The sequence below is a fragment of the Carcharhinus amblyrhynchos genome, chromosome 10, assembly GCF_965287045.1.
Source record: "Carcharhinus amblyrhynchos chromosome 10, sCarAmb.v2.hapA, whole genome shotgun sequence".
NCBI classification, from domain to species: Eukaryota; Metazoa; Chordata; class Chondrichthyes; order Carcharhiniformes; family Carcharhinidae; genus Carcharhinus; species Carcharhinus amblyrhynchos.
The window spans coordinates 7,553,869-7,578,067 of record NC_137333.1 but is presented as its reverse complement, the minus strand read 5'-3'; the positions used below and the strand labels follow the sequence as shown (position 1 = coordinate 7,578,067).

General features: G+C 44.5%; 1 protein-coding gene across 3 annotated transcripts in view; it reads left to right on the top strand.

Moving 5' to 3' along the window:
• LOC145349525 (kelch-like protein 1) overlaps positions 1-7,956 on the top strand; it is a 272,619-nt gene extending 264,663 nt beyond the window's left edge. For all 3 annotated transcript variants that reach the window (XM_080198092.1, XM_080198093.1, XM_080198091.1), the window contains one exon: positions 5,964-7,956. In XM_080198092.1, coding sequence (XP_080054218.1) covers positions 5,964-6,020 — 57 coding nt within the window. In that variant the 3' untranslated portion in view covers positions 6,021-7,956. The remainder of the gene's footprint in view (positions 1-5,963) is intronic.
• The last annotated feature ends 16,243 nt before the right edge of the window (positions 7,957-24,199 follow it).

Here is a 24,199-nt window from a genome sequence, read left to right as displayed (position 1 = left end):
GACCCAACTTGTCCATGCCACTCAGTTTTTACCATTAGGCTAGTCCCAAGTGCCTGTGTTTGACCCATATTCCTCTATATCAATCTTACCAAAGATTTCACCTCCTCTACGACTACCTTTGGCAGCTTGTTCCAGACACTCACCACTCTCTGTGTGAAAAAATTGCCCCTCTGGACCCTTTTGTATCTCTCCCCTCTCACTTTAAACCCTCCAGTTTTAGACTCCCCTACCTTTGGGAAAAGATGTTGACTATCTATGTATCTTATCTCCACATGCCCCTCCATAACTCAATGACTCGATAAAATTAAATAATGAATATTCCCACCAGTTGATTTAAAAACCAAAATACTTCAGTTTTGTCAAGATTTTGGAGAAAATTCAGTGATTTGTATTCTGAATAATGATGCTTCAAATTAAACAGCTTCTCTTATTGTTGTGTTGGTATTGAATAAAAAGCTTAACAACAAAAGTGAGGAAAAGTTGGCTCCACAGAGACCACCACCCATTAATAGTATTTACATGTTTACATTTACATGGTATTGGAAGAAAATCACAATTAGAAATTAGTGAGATTATGGCAAGTTTTAGTGTGTTTCGGAGTTTGGGAATGAGGTGTCTTATTTTTCAAAAATAATTCTTGTGATGCGGACATTGTTAATGAGGCCTTTATCCACTGCTCCTCCTATTTTGAGGTGTTGAGGGTGAGCCCTCTTCTTGAGTCACTGCAGTTGGTGTCATGAAGCCACTGACACAGTGTTTCTTGTATAGTTTCCTTGGACTTTGACCCAATGACAATGAAGGAACAGTGATGTATGCCAAAAGTATAGATCCCTTCACATTAGTTAAATTGTGCAGCATGGTGGCACAGTGGTTAGCACCACTGCCTCACAGCACTGGGCTCAATTCCGGCCTCGGGTGGCTGTGTGAAGTTTGCACATTCTCCCCGTGTCTGCATAGGTTTCCTCCGGGTGATCCGATTTCCTCCCATTGTCCAAAGATGTGCAGATGTATTGGCCATGCTTAATTGCTCCTTTGTGTCGGGGGAATCAGCAGGGTAAATCCGTGGGGTTATATGTGAGGAATTGGTTAATAAACCTTTCAGTTAAGACCTAAATTGATGTCAATTATTCAATAGAATAACCGGGCAGCATGGCAGCACAGTGGTTAACACTGCTGCTTCACAGCTCCAGGGACCTGGGTTCGATTCCCAGCTTGGAGTTTGCACATTCTCCTCGTGTCTGTATGGGTTTCCTCTGGGTACTCTGGTTTCCTCCCACAGTCCAAAGATGTGCGGGTTAGGCCATGCTAAAATTGCCTCTTAGTGTCCTGAGATGCATAGGTTAGAGGGATTAGGGGGTAAATATGTAGGAATATGGGGACAGAGCCTGGGTGGGATTGGGGTCGGTGCTGGGTCAGTGGTACAAATGGCCTCCTTCTGCGTTGTAGGCATTCTACGATCTCAACTCTCAAAGTTCTGCTTCCTTCTGAAACTTAAGACCAAAATGTGTATCCCTACAACAAGACAGCAGAGTATGTTGCTGCGAATCCCTGCAATCATTTTTAATGTTGATGTGGCTTGCCCCAGATATTTTTATTTCCAGAATGTAGGTGACAATGTTTATTTCTTTATTTAAAGCCATTTCTCTCAATTAGTCCTTAATCAAAAGCAGCCATTTGTTCCATTTTAGTTGAAGTCAAGGGTACTCAAGATTATTCAGTCCAGGATAATGAGGTTATTATTTTACGGACACATATTCACAGGTGCTGATTTTTTTCACCCCTAATGATCAGCTTCTGAAAGGAGCTAATCTGATATGTTAGCTTGTTCTGGATAGAGTATCTAACTATCTATTGTTACTATTTATTTGCACACTGCCACTTTTAATTATTAAATGCCTCAGTTCAAACCCTCAAACCTTGGCCCAGCAGAACCAGAATATTGCCCTTAATTCAGCAGTAATTGGAAATGTCACTCAGCCAATTGATAGAACGGTTGGAGTCAGGAAAGGGAAATGTCACCTTGGTGCGCAAGAGTTGCTGTTCTTAATTAGCATCTGGGCAAACATGACTCTGCATCTAATTGTTCTACATCTGACCTAGGAGTGGTTGGTATCTCAGTGTCAATTCTCTGAGCCTCATCAGCAAATTTCCACGCAAAAATGACAGTATAGAATAGAATCCCTACATCGCAGAAGGAGACCATTCAGCCCATCCAGCCTGCACCAACATCAATCCCACACAGACGCTATCCCCGTAACCCCACACATTTAAATTGTGTCGCCCTGTAAGAGACAATTTTAACATGGCCAATCAGCCAAATTTGCACATCTCCATAGGGTAACATGGCGGCACAGTGGTTAGCACGGTTGCCTCATGGCGCCAGAGACCGAGTTCGATTCCCAGCTTGGGCCACTGTGTGGAGTTTGCAAGCCCCCCCCCGCCGTGTCTGTGTGGGTTTCCTCCAGGTACTCCGATTTCCTCTCACAGTCCAAAAGATGTGCTGGTTAGATGCATTGGCCATGCTAAATTCTCCCTCAGTGTACCCAAACAGGTGCTGGAGTGTGGCAACTAGGGGATTTTCACAATGTTAATGTGAGCCTACTTGTGACACTAAGAAATAAACTTTATCTTTAGACTGTGGAGAAAACCAGAGCACCCAGAAGAAACCCACACAGACACGAGGAGAACGTACAAACCCCACACAGACAGTGATCTGAGGTCAGAATTGAACCTGGATCCCTGGCACTGCAAGGCAGTAGTGCTAACCAATGTGCCACCGTGCCACCCAGTGCACCAGGAGAAGGATGAAACATTTTTGACATTTATGCTGAAACATTCTAATCTCAAAACAATTGCACTTTCAGACCAATGCCAACTTTGGAAAGTGTCATATAAATGGGAATAGTCTCCTTCTGCACTGTCGGGATTCTATTCTATTCGATTGCTCTGAACTCTAGTAGATACAACCTAATCTCTCCAACCTTTCCTTATAAGACAACCTGCCCATTCCTGCTGTTGGTCCAGTAAACATTCTCTGAACTGCTCCTAATGCATTCACATCTTTGATTAAATAAGGGGACCAATACTGTACTTACATTCTTTAATTTTTTTCTGCCCATTGACACTGAGAATCTGAGTGGAGCCAGATGGAAGATTGAACATATTTTATCTGATATGTTTTATATTTTATCTGCAGTTTAATGGCTAGTAATCCAGAGGGTCAGGATCTCTGGGCACAGGAATCAGTTCCCACCAGGAAGGAAGCTGGAATTGCAAGGGAGTCTCCATAATGGTGACTTTGACAACTATCATAATTTTTTTGAAGAAACCTGTCTGGTTGCACTAATGTCCCTCGGGAAAGGAAATCTGCCATTCCTTATCTGGTCTGGCCTATATGTGATCCCAGATCCACAGTGATATGGTTAACTCTTAACCATCCTTTGAAATGGCCAGAAAGCCATTCAGTTCAAAGGTAAAAAAGAATGGGTAATAACTGCCAGCAACATACACATGCCATGAAATAGAAATAACACCTTTCGCCCATCCTAGCCAGTTGCCTGCCCTGAACAGTGGGAGGAAAGTGAAGTGAAAGGCATTATTCCTGTGTCATTTCGAATGCAATTAAGTTGTTTGTGACTGGTCGAGACAGAAGCACTTCATTTCTACGCGCCTCTCCCTTATCCCAGCACCTCACCCCCAGGAAAATGCATAAGATCCTTAAGGGAGGCCTAATGTTGAAGGCCTCTTCCTATTGGCATGGTGGCACAGTGGTTAGCACTGTTGCCCCACAGCACTAGGGATCCGGGTTCGATTGCAGCCTTGGGTGACTCTCTGTGTGGAGTTTGCAAGTTTTCCCCATGTCGGTGTGGGTTTCCTCCGGGTGTTCCGGTTTCCTCCCACAGTCCAAAGGCGTGTGGGTGAGGTGGATTGGCCATGTTATATGGTCCCTTAGTTCCCCAGGATGTGTAGGAATAGATGGGTGCGATGTTCTGTTGACGAGTCAGTGCAGACTCAATGGGCTGAATGGCTGCCTTCTGCACTGGAGCGATTCTATAGTTCTATGATTGGCTGGCATCCAAAGACTGAGAATTCGCTGAGTAGTGCAAAAGTGGGTGAGACTAACGAATGACAAATGGGAGGAATGCTGAGAAGGGAATTGTCTTCTTTAATCTACCATCCTAACTATATTTTAAATGAGATTAGGTTACATGACTAAGCTGAGCATGGAGTCTGTACCAAATTTGGAGAGATGTATGCAGCCGGATTGAATGTACCTTCATTGATTGCAGTCAACAGAACATTACTCCTCCAGGCAGAGAGAAACCAACCTTCACTGGTTTCAGTTGTACTCAACTCCAGTCAGTAATGTCTTGATACGTGCTTTCAAAATATTGGCACGAACATGTTAAACTTGCATCTTTCAATGACTTTGACGTTAATTTTCCCATCACTTTAATACATGTAGAATAAACAGCCCAATTTTAAATTTTAAATTAAAAAATTAGATTAGTGGGTCAATGTTTTTTTTTAAAAATAAGACTGGTCGGTGCAACATTGTGGGCCGAAGGGCCTGTTCCGCGCTGTAATGTTCTATGTTCTATGTTCTATGTTCTAATACTGCTGTTAAAATAGCAGGCACAAAACATCACAGAACCCCTACAGTAGAGAAAGAGGCCATTCAGCCCATCAAATCTGTACAGACCACAACTCCACTCAGGCCTTATTCCCGCAATCCCATACATTTACCCTGCTAATCCCGCTGACACTACGGTCAGTTTTAGCATGGCCAATCAATCTTACCCGCACATCTTTGGACTATAGGAGGAAACCGGAGCACCCGGAGGGAACCCACGCAGACACGGGGAGAACGTGCAAACTCCGCACAGAGAGTGACCCAAGCCAGGAATTGAAACCAGGTCCCTGTGAGGCACTGTGCTATCATGCCACCCTGCGGTTTCCTGCCAATGTGTGAATATCTGAAGCGTTGAATAAATCTTTGTTCCCATAAAATATGTCACTCTCAAAATCAATGCTCATCATAATGGAGGATGTATTTTTAATATTGTTCCAAGGCATCTAGTTGCGCTGTTTCAATGCAGATTTTGCATTTTAAATTTTTATGAGTTAAAGCCATGGAAAATGCCATAATCATCTGCTCTTCATGCCAACAGTAACCTCCAGACATTAAGTCTTCATTTGCTTTGAACCAACAGTGTCTAAATACTATGAATGAATTGTGTTTTCAGACCTAGCACGAGATTCTCTGCCTTCCCAGCTGTGTGTTTCCCCGGCAAGGGAGGTGGCATGTTGTTTGTGAGCAGTGGAATTCTCTGGTCATAAAATCATAAAATCTACAGAGCAGAAGGAGGCCACTCAGCCCATCGAGTCTGCACCAACAACAATCTCACCCAAGCCCTGTTCCCGTAACCCCCACACATCCACCTTCCCAATCCCTCTGACAGAAAGGGGCAATTTAGCACGGCCAATCCACCTAATCTGCACATCTTTGGACTGTGGGAGGAAACTGGAGCATCCAGAAGAAACTCAGGCAGACATGTGGTAACGTATAAACTCCACACAGACATTCACCCTCGGCCAGAATTGAATGCGGATCCCTGACGCTGTGAAGCAACAGTGTTAACTACTGTCTCAGTGTGCCGCCCCTGTCAATGGAAATTGCCATTGGCTTCACCCCATGGGCGGGTTGGAGTGCGCGGCTGGCGGGTCTGGAGAATCCTGCTGGCATGAACGGCCAGAGAATTCTAGCCCAACTGTTTACTTCAATTTGGACAAGGTATCTTCAATTGGATGCATATCAAGTCACTATATACAAACAGGTTGCAGTCATGCGGCAATCTTAAAGAGGAGGAACAGTGCACAACAAAGACATTGTAGAGAGACTGTTAGGTGTATTTCCAGTTTCCTCAAAGTGAATGTACTGACTTTGGTTTCTCCCCCAACAGGCAGCCTCCCTGAACATCGGAAGAGCCGGGGCCTGTGTTGTCGTTGTCAAAATGTGAAGCCTGTAGTCATTGCGTGAAGCTCTCCCTTCTATTGCTTTGGACTGGTAACCTTACATACTTTTTCCTCACTGATTCTAGCTAGCAATCAATGGAGACTATATGCAGGCATCAACCGCACACCTGCTTCCGACAAAGAAGTGTCTGTGATTGATCAACATGGCAACTGGAACAAGCCAGGCGAACTTAAAAAAGAATCCAAAACATTCAATGGTCAACCTCACTCCTCCTAGCCCAACTTAGCAATCAGCACAAAACCAAACCGAGAAGAAATTCAAGACAAGTCCTTTTTTTTTAAGGGGAAAAAATATCCTGACACCACTGACATATTGAAATTCAGACTTTGGGATTGCTATGCTACCCAATACATCCAAGCACTTAATGAGTAAACTGCCAATTCAGTATTTGAATTTAATGGATTTGTTCACTGCAGTGAAGATAAAATGTTTGGAATTTGGATACAGAATGGCCTCCATGGCGAAGGAGAAACGTTATTTGTATGAAGAATTGTCCAGTGTACATTCCAAATGAGGCTTCATCGAAAAGCACACGTGTGTCACCTTCCACTGCGTCTCTCTGTGATAACTGTGTATAGATACATTGAATCAGCAACTTTAGACAAGAAAGACTGAGTTTGACTTTTTGCTACTGATATGCCATGACATATTCCCTAGAGAGTTGCCATTACGCCCACACTTAAAGTATAAGCAAGGTGTACAATATTAAACAAACAACTTATTGGAACCTCATGACGGTGGGATATTTCTTCTTATTTCACTCGTCCTTCATCTTCTTTACAGAATCTTTAGAAGAGCCCTTTTGAAGTGGCCGTTGTGTTTAATTTCCTGCACCCGATCTCTTTGGTAAAATCGAGAAAACTTTGGAAATCTTCTTATTCATTGTTATTCTTAAATCACTCACATTGATGAAGGCACCTAGGTGAGTTAATTGCTTTGCAAAGTGAATTAATTTTGAGGCCCTGTGAATATAATACAGTCAAAAGCAGTATTACCAGTATTGGATAGCACTCTCTCTCTATAAGTCAGAGGTCATGGGTTTAAGTCCCACTCCAGAGACTTTGAGCGCAAAATCTAGATGAGTAAAGTACTGAGGCATTGCTAGACTGCTCGGGATGCTGTCTTTTAGGTGTTGTATTGACACCTGAAGGATAAAGTCAGATAAAGAATAAAGTTTATATATAAGTCACAAATAGGCTTACATTAATACTGCAGTGAACTTATGATGGAAATTCCGGAGTCGCCACACTCCAGTGCCTGTTTGGGTACACTGAGGGAGAATTTATCATGGCCCATGCACCTAACCATCTTTTGGATGGTGGGAGGAAATCGGAGCACCTGGAGGAAATCCTTGCAGACATGGGGAGAATACACAGACTCCCCACAGATAGTGACCCAAGCTGGAAATTTGAATCCTGGGCCCCTGGCGCTATGAGGCAGCAGTGCTAACCACTGTGACACTGTGCCGTCCACCCAGTTCACAAGTTCATAAGATATGGGAGCAGAGTTAAGCCATTCAGCCCATCGAGTCCACTCTAACATTTGATCGTGGCTGATATGCTCTTCATCCCCACTTTCCTGCCTTCTCCCCATAATGTTTAAACCCATTACCAATTAAAAATCTGTCAAACTCCTCCTTAAATTTACTCACTGTCTCAGCATCTTGAGGTTGCAAATTCTACGGATTCACAACCCTTTGGAAGAAGTGGTTTCTCCTCAACACTCTTTCAAATTTGCTTCCCCTTATCCTAAGACTATAACATCTTGTCCTGGAATACCCCACCAGCATCTGTTCCACGTTCACTACCCAGTTGATGAAAAATCACAAAATTAATATCTATGGACCAGGCAGATTATATGTATTCAGCTTTTCATTCAGGTAATACATTCCACTCCATATGTGACTCATCATTGTGAAATTTCTTTCCCACTGTGATTTCTATGATAATGATTTCAGACTGTTGGCTGAATCTGCAGGACTACAGCTCCACACCTCTCAGATATTGTTCCTGGGGTTCCTCTGGCCAGATTAGTCATTTTGGTATGTCTTGGAATAGTTTAAGTTCCAAATGGATCAGAAGAGATCATAGAACTGTGCCCTGGCATTATCATTTTACCCAATACAGTAGTTAAAAAAAGAAAGACTCTTCCCGCTCAAAAAAGACAATAGGACTAGGGGGCACAGCCTCAAGATAAAAGGGGGGCAGTTTAGAACGGAGTTGAGGAGGAACTTCTTCACTCAAAGGGTGGTGAATCTCTGGAATTCTCTGCCCGTTGAAGTGGTGGAGGCTGCCTCGCTAAATATTTTTAAGACGCGGGTTGATGGGTTTTTGATAGGAGAGGGGATTAAGGGTTATGGGGAGAGGGCGGGAAAGTGGAACTGAGCAGCGACAGATCAGCCATGATCTTATTGAATGGCGGGGCAGGCTCGAAGGGCTGGATGGCCTACTCCTGCTCCTATTTCTTATGTTCTTATGTTCTTATGTTCTTAACTTTTGCTATTTTTTTTTCTGATTTGTTTTGTCTGAGCTGTAGATATTTACTTAAAAATATTTATTTAAATTAATTTGTGAAATTTATGTCCAATGACAGACAAAATTAATAAGCAGAGAGATAGTCATTTAGTGATTTCTAGATAATTTCAAAATCCTGATTCCAGTGTTATTTCCCTGCCTTCTATCCTGATTCCCTTGCTAGATTACAATCCTGGATGAACCAACAACTCCCCAGTGCACATCTCAAGTAGGTCCTCTTGATGTGTGAGCCTAAATTAAGTAGGGAGTGCTGTCAGGCTATTTGACAACAGAAGGCATCACACACAGCCTGATTCTGTTCCTTACGGACATCCATAAATGCCCAGTTTCAGGCTATTTGGCAACAGAAGGCAACACACACAGCCTGATTCTGTTCCTTACGGACATCCATAAATGCCTAGTTTCTGGTAGGATTCCCTGGCTAGTGATCAGTGCTGTAAATTTTTTTTCCATCTCTTAACTTGTCGCTCTTCAGGGAATCTTAAAATCACCAAACAAGACACCATTCAGCCCATCCAGCCCTGTGCTGTTTCTTTGCAGGAGCTATCCATTTAGCTCAGTGTTATCCACTGTTCTTTAATTACACTGCTATTTAGTATTTACCAAATTCCTTTTTGAAAGTTACGATTAAATTTTCTTCCAGGACCTTTTTTGGTCATTAAATCATAACTTGCTGCATCGAAAAAATAATGTGGAGATGCCAGTGTTGGTAAATGAGTAAGAAGTCTCACAACACCAGGTTAAAGTCCAACAGGTTTATTTGGTAGTGGCGTTTGCTACCAAATAAACCTGTTGGGACTTTAACCTGGTGTTGTGAGACTTCTTACTTTAAAAAAAAACCCTTAAATCTTCATCCTTTGCCTACTGACCTTCCAGCCACTAGCAAACACTTTTTCCTTTGTTACTCTATTGAAATTTTTCATATGTGTCGCAAGCAGGCACTGCTTCCAAGAAATCTTAAAGTTTTACGTTCTGTCAAGGGGTGTCAGCAACCCTGGACAGGCCAGTGTGTGTTGTCCATCTTTAATTGTCCCTGAACTGCATTGCTTGCTAAACCATTTCAGAGGGCTGTTCAGAGTTGACCACATTGCTGTGAATTTGGAGTCACATGTAGGCCAGATCGAGTCAGGACAGCGGACTTCCACCCAGGTGGGTTTGCCCAACAATTAATGAGAGTTATCATGGTCACCGTTACTGAGACTATGGCCGGAATTCTCCGGCCGTTCACACCGGTGGGATTCTCCGGTCTTGCTAGCGGCAAACCCCCACCCATGGGTTTCCCACCAGCATGGTGTGACATCAATGGGAATTCCCATTGATAGCAGCAGGACAAGAGAATCCCACGTGAGCAAACAACACGCCACTTCCCACTGTCAGGAAACGCCTAGCTGGGAGGCCAGAGAATCTTGCCCTATAATTCCAGAATTGTTAACAGCAATTGATGGGATTTGAATCCTCGCCCCCAGAACATTAGCCTGGGCCTCTGGACCACATGTCCGGTGACATGACCATCACACCACCTTCTCCCCTATGTCTGTCAGGAAGGCACAGGAGATGCCAGCGTTGGACTGGGATGAACACAGCAAGAAGTCTCACAACACCAGGCTAAAGTCCAATAGGTTTATTTGGTAGCAAACGCCACCAAATAAGGCCACCAAATAATGCACCCACCTGACGAAGGGGCAGACCCTCGAAAGCTGATGGCGTCTGCTGCCAAATAAACCTGTTGGACTTGAACTTGGTGTTGTGAGACTTCTTACCGTCAGGAAGGGCCATCTGACTGTTTTATTTGATCTCATCCTGACTGTTTTATTTGATCTCATCCCCAGTGTGTGGTTTCTGTTATTGATTTTAAAAGCATCCACTCAAACTGAGAGTAGCTAATCCGCCATGGGTAAGGAGTGAACCTAGCATGTGTTTATATCTGTATGGATTGCCCTGTGTACCTGCCTTCTGGAACATCAATGAGGCTTATAATTACTATTCCTACATTTCAGATTTACTTCACTTCTGTGCCTGTTTGCCTGTTTTAAGCTTTGATAAACACAACAAGTGGGCCTTTGGCAGCATCATATATTAAACTTTGTACTTACAGTTTGATTCCCTCACTGTCCATGTTTTTTGTTTGAGCCAATAATGTGAAGCTGTGATTATTATATAAAATCACCCGTGCACTGCCACTGCATGAGTTCACTCCTACACTGTTTCTGCTGCGTTGAGTTCTGATATGTGTGTAAATATATAAATCTCAAGAAAAAAATATCATTGTACAGATACGTTGCAATAAAAAAGGTTCAACGTTACTGTATTGGAAGACCAAAAAAAAATGCACATTAAGCCATTAAGTGTCAAGCTTGACTAATGGAATGACATGTACAGATGTTGTAAAATGTTGCACTAAATCAAGATAAGAACCATGCAAGCACGTCGCTGCACAAGTTTTATACAATGCTCTGTACCAGCCTTTCTGTGTGCCTGGCAAAAGCTTGGAAATGTTTCAGCGTTGTTGTATATGAGAATTAGTATGAGCAATCTGTGAAATATGGCATGAACTATACAAGTAAACTGGCTTGTTTCACTCCTTTCACCACCCGACTGTTGTCACTTTATGCTTGTTTTCAACTTTCACCATCTTTTGTGGTTAGTTTGACCAGTAAAATCCATGCATTAAATAAATAGAATACATAAAGGACACGGGCGGCACAGTGGTTAGCATTGCTGCCTCACAGCTCCAGGAATCCAAGTTCAATTCCAGCCTCGGGTCACTATCTGTGAGGAGTTCTCGCCGTGTCTGCATGGGTTTCCTCCAGGTGCTCCGGTTTCCTCCCACAGTCCAAAGATGTGCAGGTTAGGCACATTGACCCTTGTGTCAGAAGTATTAGCAGGGTAAAATAAGGGTTATGGGAATAGGGCCTGGGTGGGAATGTATTCAGTACAGACTCAATGGGCTGAAAGGATTCCTTCTGTACTGTAGGGATTCTATGATTCCAGGAGTTTCTGCATGAGGTCTGACTGGATATCAGCTAAATGTGTGGGGGAATCGAACAAATGCTGAAGATGGAAGGGATTGCAGACTGTGGGCAGCACTGCTGCCTCACAGTGCCAGGCACTGCATTCGAATCCAGCCTTGGACGACTGTCTGTGTGGAGTTTGGGGCTGGGATTTTATAGCTTCACGTCCTGATATCATAAAATCCCACCCGAGGTCAACGGACCTTCCTAATCCGCCTCTCACCCGCTCCAATTCCTGTGGCAAGGAGGGAGGTAAAATTCTGGCCTGCATGTTCTCCCCAGCTCTGCACGGGTTTCCCTCAGGTTCTCAGGTTTCCTCCCACAATCCAAAGGAGTGCGGGTTAGGTGGATTGGCCATGCTAAATTGCCCTTGGGTATCCGTAGATGTGTACAGTAAGTGGATGTACGGGTTTATGGGGATAGGGCAGAGGAAAGGATGGGATGCTCTTTCTGAAAGTTGGTACAGACTGGATGGGCCAAGATGGCCTTTTCCTGCTCTGTAGGGATTATATGGTTCTATTTAACTGCAAGTAAGCTGCCCCCATATCTACATTATACTGGAGAATCTGTGATACTTAACACTGGCTCCAAAGTCCATTCACCTGAAGCAGTCCCAGCCTAGCAAACCCTCATTCCCAGGGTGGGGGTTCACCAGATTATGTTCAGATCCACAGGTGTCCGTGGTCACATGATTGCGATCTAAATCACCTGGCCGAAAGCAAAATACTGCAGGTGATGGAAAACTGAAATTAAAAACAGAAAATGGTGGAGGTACTCAGCGGGGGGCAAATTTTCCCATTCCGCCTGCCATGGGAATCGGAGCGAGCAAGGAGGCGAACCATGGAAAGATCCATTGACCTCCGGCAGGCTTTGGGGCAAGCAAGGCCAGAAAATCCCGCCCAACTGGGAAAATTGGTGGCGAGAGAAACAATAGGTGGATTTCTCCGGTCGCTCACGTCAGCGGGATTCTCTGGTCTTGCTGGCGGCACACCCCCTGTCGTGGGTTTCCGCACGGTGTGGAGTGGCTTCAATGGGAATTCCCATTGACGGTGGCAGGACCAGAGGATCCTACCGCCAGCAAAAGGCACGTCGCGTCCCGCTGAAGGGAGGCTAGCGAACTTGGCCCAGAGTTAATTGCCGGAATTTTACTGGAATGCTCACCCTGGGGTGGGTGAGGTTCGTAAGATGGTATTCTCCATTGGCCTCAGGCGGGATCTTACGAGCCTTGGGCATGCAAGGAGGTAAAAGTCTATCAAACATTCCAAGATGTCACCTTTCATCAGACGTGGACAAAGTTAGAAAAACTATTAGGTTTAAAGTGGGTAGAAAACCAACGGGGAAAGTCTGTGATATAATAGAAAGCATGGCACATAAGATGATGAAAACAGTTGGTGGGACAGAACCTATTCTAATGAAAGGTCTTTACCCTGAAATGTTAACTCGCTTTCTCTCTTCACCTGCTGAGTATTTCCAACATTTTCAGTTTTGATTTCAGATTTCCAGCGTCTATATTACCTTTCCACTGGGCCACATAAGTGTTTAATTTTGTTCTTTTAGCGATCCAGGAGAACATTAAATAAGAGACAGTCTAGAATTCTAATCTCTACACTATTATAATTGTTCATTGAAAAATGAGTAAATAATACCCAAGAAATACAAGCAACGAGTCTCACGGCCTTCTGTCCATCGGGGATCCCAGTAATGATGGGTTAAATCACACGGGATCAGGGATGAACTAGCCAGATGGATTCAGAACTGGCTTGGCCAAACAAGGCAGAGGGTGACGTTGGAAGAGTGTTTTTCTGAATGGAGGGCTACAATTAGTGGTGTTCCACAGGGATCAATGCTGGGACCTCTGTTGTTTGTAATATATGTTTATAAATGACTTGGGAGAAAACGTGGGTGGTCTGATTAGCAAGTTTGCGGATGATACTAAGATTGCTGGAGTTGCGGATCGTTGAAGATTGTCAGAGAATACAGCAGGATATAGATAAGTTGGAAAATTGGATGGAGAAATGGCAGATGGAATTTAATGCGGACAAATCCGAGGTGATGCATGTTGGTAGATCCATTTTAGGTGGGAGCTTTAAAACAAATGGCAGTACTACCAGGAGCATAGAAACACGGAGAGATTCACGTGTGCAGGTCCGAAAGTGGCAGCACAGGTGGAAAATGTGGCGAAGAAAACTTATGCCATGCTCGCCTTCAACGGACAGGGCATCGAGTATAAAAGTTGGCAAATTATGTTGCAGTTGTATAAAATGTTAGTTAAACCACATTTGGAATATTATGTCCAATTCTGGTCATCACACTACCAGAAGGACACAGAAGCTTTGGTGAGAGTACAAAAAAAGTTTTATTCGGATGTTGTCTGGTATGGAGGGGAAGAGTTCTGAGGGGAGATTGAATAAGCTGGGATTGTCTTCCCTAGAAAGACAAAGGCTGAGTGTAGAAGTTTATAAAATTATGAGGGACATAGATAGGGTGAACAGTTGGAAGTTTTTTTTCCCAGAGCAGAAATAACAATTACAAGGAGACACAAGTTGAAGGTGAGGGGGGAAAGGCTCAGAAAAGATGTGCGGAGGAAATTTCCTATACAGAGGGTGGTGGAGGCCTGGAATGCACTGCCAAGTGAGGCGGTTGAGGCAGACACATTGGCAACAATTAAGACTTGTTTGGATTGACACATGAACAGGGGGGGAATAGAGGGATACAGGTGGTTGGTCTAGATAGGAAAACATGATTGGCACAGGCTTGGTGGGCCGAAGGGTCTGTTCCTGTTCCCAAACTGTACTGTCCTTTGTTCTTTGCTCTTTGATTAATTGGAGATGGAGTCCTGAGATAACAAATCGAAAAGTCGGGAGCATCCATCCTCAGGCTGCCTTCTTTTGCACCTACTCTACAAGATCCATGAACAGAAGTCAATTCAAACAGTACAAATTGTAGGGATGTGCACTGCCCTGTTGCAGTAATCAGTTAGTAAAAGATAGCAATGATCAGTAGACAACTTAAGCCAATTAAACAATAAGGCTGAAAGAATTAAGAGCAGTCAATTGATCTGCCCTGCTTAAAAAGTTGAAAAATGGCTCACTTCCTGACAATCCTACTCTTTGTCATGCTGGAGGACATTGCTTTCATCATCAATTAATGATGTTGAATTGCTTAATGAGGCTTAATCAAGACTACTGCGCTGAAACTGACCACACAGCTCAATTCTTCACTGCTGGTGCGTATGCTCTATGTGAGCCTCAGACCACTCCTCATCATGTTTAGAGTTTATTTATCAGTGTCACAAGTAGGCTTACATTGACACTGCAATGAAGTGACTGTGAAAACCCCCAAATCGCCACACACCGTTGCCTGTTTGGGTTTACTGAAGTAGAATTTAGCATGGCAATCCACTTAACCAGCACGTCTTTCGGGCTGTGGGAGGAAACCAGAGCACTCGGAGGAAACCCGCACAGACATGGGGAGAATGTGCAGACAGTGACCCAAGCCAGGAATCGAACCCGGAACCCTGGCGCTGTGAGACACCATTGTGCCACCGTGCCACCCCAGTGTTCAACTTAATTCATGGGGGAGTTTGTGGCTGGGATTCTCCTAGTGCTCGAGCAGTGCTGTGGGAGACGACAGCAGAGGGGGCGAGGACAGGGGGAGGGGGACAGCGGTGACGGGGAGCTGGGGGTGGGGTGGGGGGGGTGGGGGGCTTGGGGGGCTCTTGTGAGGTTTGCAATCGGCATCCGGCCAACCACAAGTCTTGCAGGGGATTTGTTTAAGTGCGACCAACTCCCCGCCAGAAACCAGCACAGAACTGATTAGCATATTGAAATTTGAATTTCAATGTGATGAGCGAGCCTGCGACAGTATTCTTCAGGCCTGCCAGCAGCTCCCTCGCCTGCTGGGAGTGGTTCCCTTCAGTGGCACTTATTACTGCTCCCCACTAATGGGGAACAGATGCTCTGACCCTATTGGAGGGAACAGAGGTCATCGAATCGCCCCAAGGGAGTTCAGGGGTAGGGAGGGAATTGTCCAAGGGGCAAACCGGCACTGCCCACTCGACATCTTGGCACTGCCATCTGGCAAAGGGGGCATGACCAGAGGGCAGTGTGGTCTGTTGGGGGAACAACCTACGTCTGCGCAGGGGGCCTACTGACGCTGTGACATGGGGATCGGTGTGGGAGAGAGGAGGTGATCAGAGGCTGGGGGTTAGTCATTGCGTGGTTGGGGGGGGGCAGGGCTGTTTGTTGTGGGGAGAAGCGGGGTAGCCGGGAGGTCGGGGGTGGTCCGGAAAGAGGGGTTAGGAAAATCAGGGTTGACTGAAGGGGGAATATAGGGATCGGCATGGGGAGGACTAGTAAACCAGTGATCAAGAGGTTGGGAGAGGGCTGAAAGACCAGCATTGGGTGGGTCATGGGTCTGGCCAGCAATCAGGAGGCAGGAAATTGTGGATTGTGGGGGGGGGCGCTGGCACTGTGCATGCGCCAATACCCGCTCTGATAGGTCAGCACCTGTGCAGTGGCCCACTCAACACCATGCTGCCGGCCTTTCGGGTGGGAATGGGCCCCGCCCACTGCTGACCAGAATGAATCACGCAGTGGCACTCTGCAACGCAAAGAGTGTCAGAGACTCGGTCCAGTAAGGACACCCAAAATACTCCCGTTTCCCACCTGTGCGTTCACGTTTATCACCCCTTAGATCACTGTCTGTGCGGAGTTAGCACATTCTTCCCGTGTCTGCGTGGGTTTTCTCTGGGTTCTCCAGTTTCCTCCCACAGTCCTGAGATGTGCGGGCTAGATGAACTGGCCATGCTAAATTGACTCTTTGTGTTGGGGCAACAGCAGGGTAAGTACGTGGGGTTACGGGGACAGTCCTGGAAGGGATTGTTGTCATGCAGGTTCGATGGACTGAATGGCTTCTTTCTGCACTGTCGAGATTCATTGTAACGATCCTATATGTAGTCCGAAGAAGACAGATTGGACCGAAAATCTCAGGAATTAAGGTTACCACTTTTATATTCCGCCCACTATTTCAAAGCATTAGAACATCAGCATTCACCCCAAAATTTCCACATTCCTGCTCAACTGCCCAAAGTGCAATCGATGCCTGTACATGTGCAAACAAGGATATTGATCCCATCGCAAACAGTTTGAACAGAATCAGTCCAGGCTCCAGGTTAGGTGACCACTCCTCTCCTTGGAAAACACATGGATGCAGACTCTGTTAAAGTGTTTTCTTTTTAATTTTTAAGCAAAATCTCTCCGATACAGCATCACACTGAGCTACAAGAAGACCAGTGGTAGTTACGGTGCTGGGTGGGCAGTCCTTTCCGAATCGTAAGCAATAAGCAGCTGATTAGGCATGCCTGGCCATTCAGAAAAGACATTTTACATCCTAATGTTGCATGGTTTCTGTGGAATCCGTGCGAGAGACTCTTCCAGGATGCATGCTAATTTATTGTCAAATATGCAATGGACTGGAATTGGTTGCAAGGAAATTCTGCCCTATGGCTGCAGAACAGATTTCTCAAGGGTGGCACAGTGGTTAGTGCTGCTGCCTCACAGCGCCAGGGACCCAGGTTCGATTCCTGGCTTGGGTCACTGTCTGTGTGGAGTTTGCACAATCTCCCTGTGACTCTGTGGGTTCCCTTTGGGTGTTCCAGTTTCCTCTCACAGTCTGAAGGACGTGCTGGTTAGGTGCATTGATCATGCTAAATTCTCCAACCGTGTTCCTGAACAGCTGCTGGAACTTGGTGACCTGGGGGATTTTCACAGCCGCTTCATTGCGGTGGTAATGTAGCCTACCTGTGACTAATAAATACATTTTAAGGCCTTCTGTTATGATTTGTTGCTGTTTATGGATGTGTAAAGTTAATCAATCAGCCGTATGCATGTACAGAAGAAATACAGCACAGAAGCAGGCCATTCATTCCATCATGTCTGTGCTGGCTCTCTGAATGAGCAATGCAACCAAGTGTCATTCCCCGACCTTCTCTCTGTATTCCTGCATATTCTTCCTCCAGAATCCAATGATTTCACTTGTGAGTTGGATGCAAGGACATGGTTATCCATTCAATCCACAATCTCCGGGAGAGAGCAGCAGAACATGCCTTCCAGGAACCGATGACCACAGCCAATGTTGTGTACACAGCTGGCATGGCCTGGGAGCACACGGAAAGATAGTATGCCAATAGGAATTTGCCATGCTGAGACTATTCAATAGTAAGAAGTCTCACAACACCAGGTTAAAGTCCAACAGGTTTATTTGGTAGTAAATGCCACAAACTTTCTGAGCAGCACCCCAAAAGCTAGTGGCGTTTGCTACCAAATAAACCTGTCGGGCTTTAACCTGGTGTTGTGAGGCTTCTTACTGTGTTTACCCTAGTCCAACACCGGCATCTCCACATCATGACTATTCAATAGCGCCAGTTATCAGATGGGTGAGCCAAGCACGACTGCATAAATTGTTATCTGTAAGTCAGTACCGCCACACTTTTGGCTCCTACCAAACTCCCACACCACCTTTCTGTTAGTTTGTTGTTTAACATAGATCTCCGTACATCAGCAGGGCAAATATTTAAACAAAAACAGGAGCACGGTTGTTGCTTCACAGGAGCAGGAACCTGGATTCGATTCCCGGCTTGGGTCACTGTCTGTGCAGAGTCTGCACGTTCTCCTTATGCCTGCGTGCATTTTCTCTGGGTGCTCCGGTTTCCTCTCACAGTCCAAAAGACGTACTGGTTTGCGGCATTTGTCATGCTAAGTCCTTCCCCAGGATACCCAAACAAATGCCAGAGTGTGGCGAGTGGGGGATTTTCACAGTAACTTCACTGCAGTGTGAATGTAAGCCTCCTTATGATTAATAAATAAATGTAAAAACCTTGCACAAGAGTGATAACTTTTATTTAGGTTGTGGCAATTTGTCTGGTGGTCCTGCACACCAGGGGGATCGTCGCAGACAAGGTGGACAATTTGACTCTGACCATTGAAAATTCCGTTGACCCTCCCATTGAATCTACTCCACACTGCGGATGTCCAAAATAGTTTCATATCCAATCAATTACTTTTGAAGTGTAACGATTGCTAATTAGGCAAAGACATTCATAAATATGCACACCAGCAAACATAGTGGGCAGCACGGTAGCACAGTAGTCAGCACTGCTGCTTCACAGTGCCAGGGACCTAGGTTCGATTCCCGGCTTGGGTCACTGTCTGTGTGGAGTTTGCACATTCTCCGCATGTCTGCGTGGGTTTCCTCCGGGTGCTCCGGTTTCCTCCCACAGATGTGCGGGTTAAATTGATGGGCCATGCTTTAAAATTGGCCCTGGGTATCCTGAGATGTGTAGGTTAGAGGGATTAACGGGTAAATATGTAGGGATATGCGGGTAGGGCCTGGGTGGGATTGTGGTCGGTGCAGACTCGATGGGCCAAATGGCCTCCTTCTGCACTGTAGGGTTTCTATGATTCAATGATAGCAGAAATCCAGAGTTCCTGTTTTTGCATCTCATGCCAGTGATTCGTAAGTGAGTCACAAAAGAGGATGCGTTTAAGAGCCAGTTGAGACAGACTTACACTGGCATTAATGTTCCAAGTTGCCATTCCTTATTTCGCAATCTTGTGGGTGGGTGTGGATTGGTGTAGCCAAACCCCATTAAAACAAATACAGACTGTGCGATTTGTTCATTTACTTGCATGACTGCCAGCTACATACGAATCTGCATGACGTTTATCTAATTTCGGGATTCCTGGCATTTGTTCTCAAGGATATTTATGGAGTTAAGCTTCATTGTAAACTTGAAAAGAGTTGATTCGAAGCTGAGTTGAGTCAGCTGGAATCATTGACACGTTAGTTTGGATTAGCAAACTGCTACAGTTAGAAAAGATTGCGTGAGGAGTAATAACCCCATAAAAATGTTAATTACAAAACAGCAGTTTAGTAATTAGAATGCAAACATAATGGTTAATGTGTCTGTCATAAATAATTGTCTTGTCTTACTGCTTTTATGTACTTAACTTCTGTTGAATACATTTTCTTGATAATTGAATATATTAAAATGAGACCTGACATTAAAGTTAACGTTTGTCTATTTATTCGTCACAAGTAAGGCTTACATTCACACTGCAATGAAGTTACTGTGAAATTTCCCTAGTCACCACAATCCTGCAACTGTTCGGGCCAATGGACCTAACCAGCATGTCTTTCAGACTGTGGGAGGAAACCAAAGTACCCAGAGGAAACCCATGCAGACACAGGGAGAATGTGCAAACTCCACACAGACAGTGACCCAAGACAGGAATCGAACCCGGGTTCCTGGCGCTGTGAGGCAGCAGTGCTAACCACTGTGACGCTGTGCTGCCCTGTTGTGAAGATTTTGCAAAATAATGGCTGGGATTTTACCAACACACCTGTCTTGATTCTAGGGGCGGGCAAGGCTCGGAGAATGGCATTCTTTGTTGGCCTCAAGCGGGATCGTACGATCTTTGGCGGACGTGCCACTAAAATTTGGCCAATGTCTGAAATCTTATGGCTGGTCACACCAGCAGGATTTTTCCATCCCGTTGCAATGAACGGAGGTTTGACTTGTTGCCAAATTCTCAACCTCACTGCAATGGGAACGTGGCATGAACGGCTGGTAAGATTGTGCCCAAACGTTTTGCGGAAGGGAAGGGTAGATTTGTTTGATGGGATTTCTGACTCTGCAATCTCTACACGTGTGATCGGCAGAGTGGGATCAAAAATCCCATGAGTTTTGAAAAACGTGGATCACTCCGGCGCGAACGTACTTCCCGATTTTCATTGGCTCTCACCGATGGCACAATTCGATCCATGGCCAAATGGGCGAGATCCAGATGTTAATACATTTGAATAAATTTCAAAATAATTCAATAGTTCCTTCACTAAATGATCCCCACTCACTGAATATTTATATCTCACAGATGTGGCGTCACATTGGCGAAGTTCTGGACAGACTTGTAAAAATGTAAACCCTCCCTGGGGGAAGTTGCGAGGGTAAATATAGCCTCCGGGGGAAGAGGGATATGGCTGGGCAGTGCCCTGGCAAAAACAGAAAATGCTGGAAAATCTCAGCAGGTCTGACAGTATCTGTGGGGAGAGAATAAAGCCAGTCTTGATGACCCTCCTCTCACTCTTTTGTTTGTTCAACACGTTCTGCTTAAATCTTGAAGACTGCTTCAATTACTGTTGGCTTTCCATAGAATAAGTGAGTAATATTTGACAATTTAGAATCTACTCGCAAGTGTAGCACCGTGTAACCAGTCCAACTTGTAGAAGTGGATTTCTTAAAAGCGATTTCCCACTAATTAACTTTAGGTTGGAGGGTTGGCTTTTGTTTATCTGTGTTTGTCTTGGCACATTATTGTCAGTTGTTGCTTATTTTTTCTTTATTTTTGCCTTGCCAGGCTTTTGAGGATTAACTAATTAACCAAATGAGGGATTCAAAAGGAAATTCTTCACTCAGGAACTCACTTCCATGTGCTATGGTTAAGAGGAATAACGTCAATGCTTCTAAGGGAATAGCTAAGTAAGAACATGAGAGAGGAAGGATTAGAAAGATTCCATAGAATCCCTACAGTGCAGAAGGAGACCATTTGGCCCATTGAGCTTGCACCAACTTTCCAACAATCATCCCACCCAGGCCCTATCTGCTTAGCTCCTCGTATTTGTTCTGCTGATTCTCCTAATCTATACATTTTGGGACACTAACGGACAACATGTAACTCCACAGATTTACCCTGCTAATCCCCCTGACATGAAGGGGAAATTTAGCATGACCAATCCACTTAACCTGCACATCTTTTTGGACTGAGGGAGGAAACAGGAACAGCCGAAGGAAATCCATGCAGACACAGGGACAATGTGCAAACGCCACACAGTGACCCGAGGCCGTAACTGAACCTGGATCCCTGGTGCTCTGAGGGAGCAGCGCTGGCCACTGTGCCACCGTACTGCCACAGATATGTTGATAGAATGAGATGAAGTAAAATGGGAGGAATCTTGTATGGAGGATAAGCACTGACATGAACCTAATGGGTCAGATCGTATACTTCAACAGCCTAATTTCTATGTAATTCACAAGGCAGAATTAAATGCTTTCCCCCATTGCAATGTTGGTTTTGAGGGGGCAACTAATTGGATGGAAAGTTGGCAGGTGAGAACCCTATCATTTTCTTGGCTTCATTCCACCTCTGTTGGTATGAACCCAGTGGTGGGCAAGAGACTGGCTATGCACAGCAGAGCTTAAGCAAACCCCTTTGCATACATACATCTTTAAATGGTTTCCTATATAAAATTGTAAGTCATGCTACCTACTATAAGGTTGTAAAGGTGGGATCATAAGATCACATGACCAGCGAGCAGAGCACCACCTCCCGCCAAACATGTTGCAAAAAGGGAGAGAAACCCTCCCCATGGTGGGAAGGTTGGAGGAGCATAAAGGAATGGCCTTCGACTTAATTCACAACAAGTGCAATTGCTCATCTAAGTACCAGCACATTAAACAACTAATCAGGTAAAAATACAACACACGACATTTTACAAGTCTCTCTAAGAAGACAAATCATCCAGGCTCCAGTGGTAAGTCTAGCTTCACAATCTAAATCATTACAAATAAAAGCAGAAAATGCTGGATAAACTCATCAAGTTGGGCAACATCTGTGGAGAGAGAAACAAAGTTAACAGTTTAAGTCCGTATGACTCTTCAATTTTTTTATTTAAGTGATTACAAGCTTCTGTTGTTGCAAAAATAATTTTATTAAAACTTAAAACCACACCCAATCAATCTTAAGGATTAAACTGCAATAAAGAACACCCAAATGTTCCAGTGGAGACAGTTCACATCTCTTTAACCTGTGCTTAACCCTCTCTCCACTTGCATTGTCTGTACCTTTAAGACTTGATTACCTGTAAAGACTCGCATTCCAACCATTATTTTGTAAATTGTGTTTGTGTCTTTATGTGCCCTATTTGTGAACAGAACTCCCACTCACCTGATGAAGGAGCAGTGCTCCAAAAGCTAGTAGCTTTTGTTACCAAATAACCCTGTTAGACTTTAACCTAGTGTTGTGAGACTTCTTAGTGTATTTCTGGATCCCAGCATCCACACATATTTTCTTGTGAGTTTTTTCCAACAAGTAATTAACTCCTTGGCATAATGTTTAATTAGACAGACCGCATTTTTTTGGAACAATGAAGCATATGATCAGGGAAGGCCAGCCAGCTACAAGCTATCAAGGATTTTGAAATGAATAGAAAGATCCAGCTTCAAGCAGCAATGAATAGATATATTCAGCCTCCAATGATAAGGGGCAGAAAACAAACAAAAGGTTCCCTTCTCAGTCCCAGGACTGCTGTTCACCAAAGTAAATAAAGGGTATTAATGTAATTGGACCATCCAGCTTAGATAACAGGTTGGATGGGAAGGTCAAATCTTCAGAAATGTATGTCTATTGTGCTCACGTGATGTAACATCAGACAGTAGTTGGAATACTCTATCTCTCTCCCAAAGCATGTTGGTCAAATAAAGTCTTTAACTGTATTCTGTCCTTTGCATGTCTTTGAGTTAGCTGAGATCAGCTGAATACAAGAAATCACCCCCCACCCCACCCCAACCCCGAGGGATGCCCTGACAAAATCCCCTTAAACCCGTTATGATGGCTGGTCTGGAGCATGAGTGGTCCTGGCACCGTTCACGATCCTGGTTTGAAATGAAGTCCAGTGTACGAGGGTCAAAGTCCTTCCATTACAGTGTGGTGCAAACACTTTGGTGTGAGTCTTTGTATATAGATACTTGGAAAACAATATATAAAGAAAGTAGCAGGTCAAATTGATCTTTGATGACAGTGATACTATTACGTTGCAAACAACAACTGCATTCCAAACTTAGATTCCCAACTTGTTAAGTTGGCTGACGTTTCATAGAATTCATAGAATCTCGACAGTGCAGAAAGAGGTCATTCGGCCCATCGAGTCTGCATTGACCATAATCCCACCCAGGCCCTATCCTCATAATCCCATGCATTAACACTAAGCTAATCCTCCTGACTCTAAGGGGCAATTTAACATGGTCAATCCACCTAACCCACACATCTTTGGAGTGTGGGAGGAAACTGGAGCACCCAGAGGAAACCCACACAGACCTGGGGAGAACGTGCAAACTCCACACAGGCAGTGACCCGAGGCCGGAATTGGACCCAGTTCTAACCACGATGCCACCATGCTGCCCAAGTAATATTAACTGTGCACTTTGAATCATAGAATCCTACAATGCAGAAGGAGGGCAATCAGCCTATCGAGTCTGCACCGACCACAATCCCGCCCAGGTCCTATCACAGTAACCCCATGCATTTACCCCAGCTAGCCCCCCTGAAACTAAGGGACAATTTAGCATGGCCAATACACCTAACCCGCACACAGTCTTTTGGACTGTGAGATAAGTGTGCTTAAAATTTAAGAGTTAAACAGAACAAAGAAACCATACAAATATTCAGCATAAAAATTTGCAAGTTTAAAACACTTTGGGGCAAGCATAAAATGATTTTAAAAAATTCAAAGCAGCAGTAATTATAGCCACAATAATAGTAGCAAAATACATTTGACATATT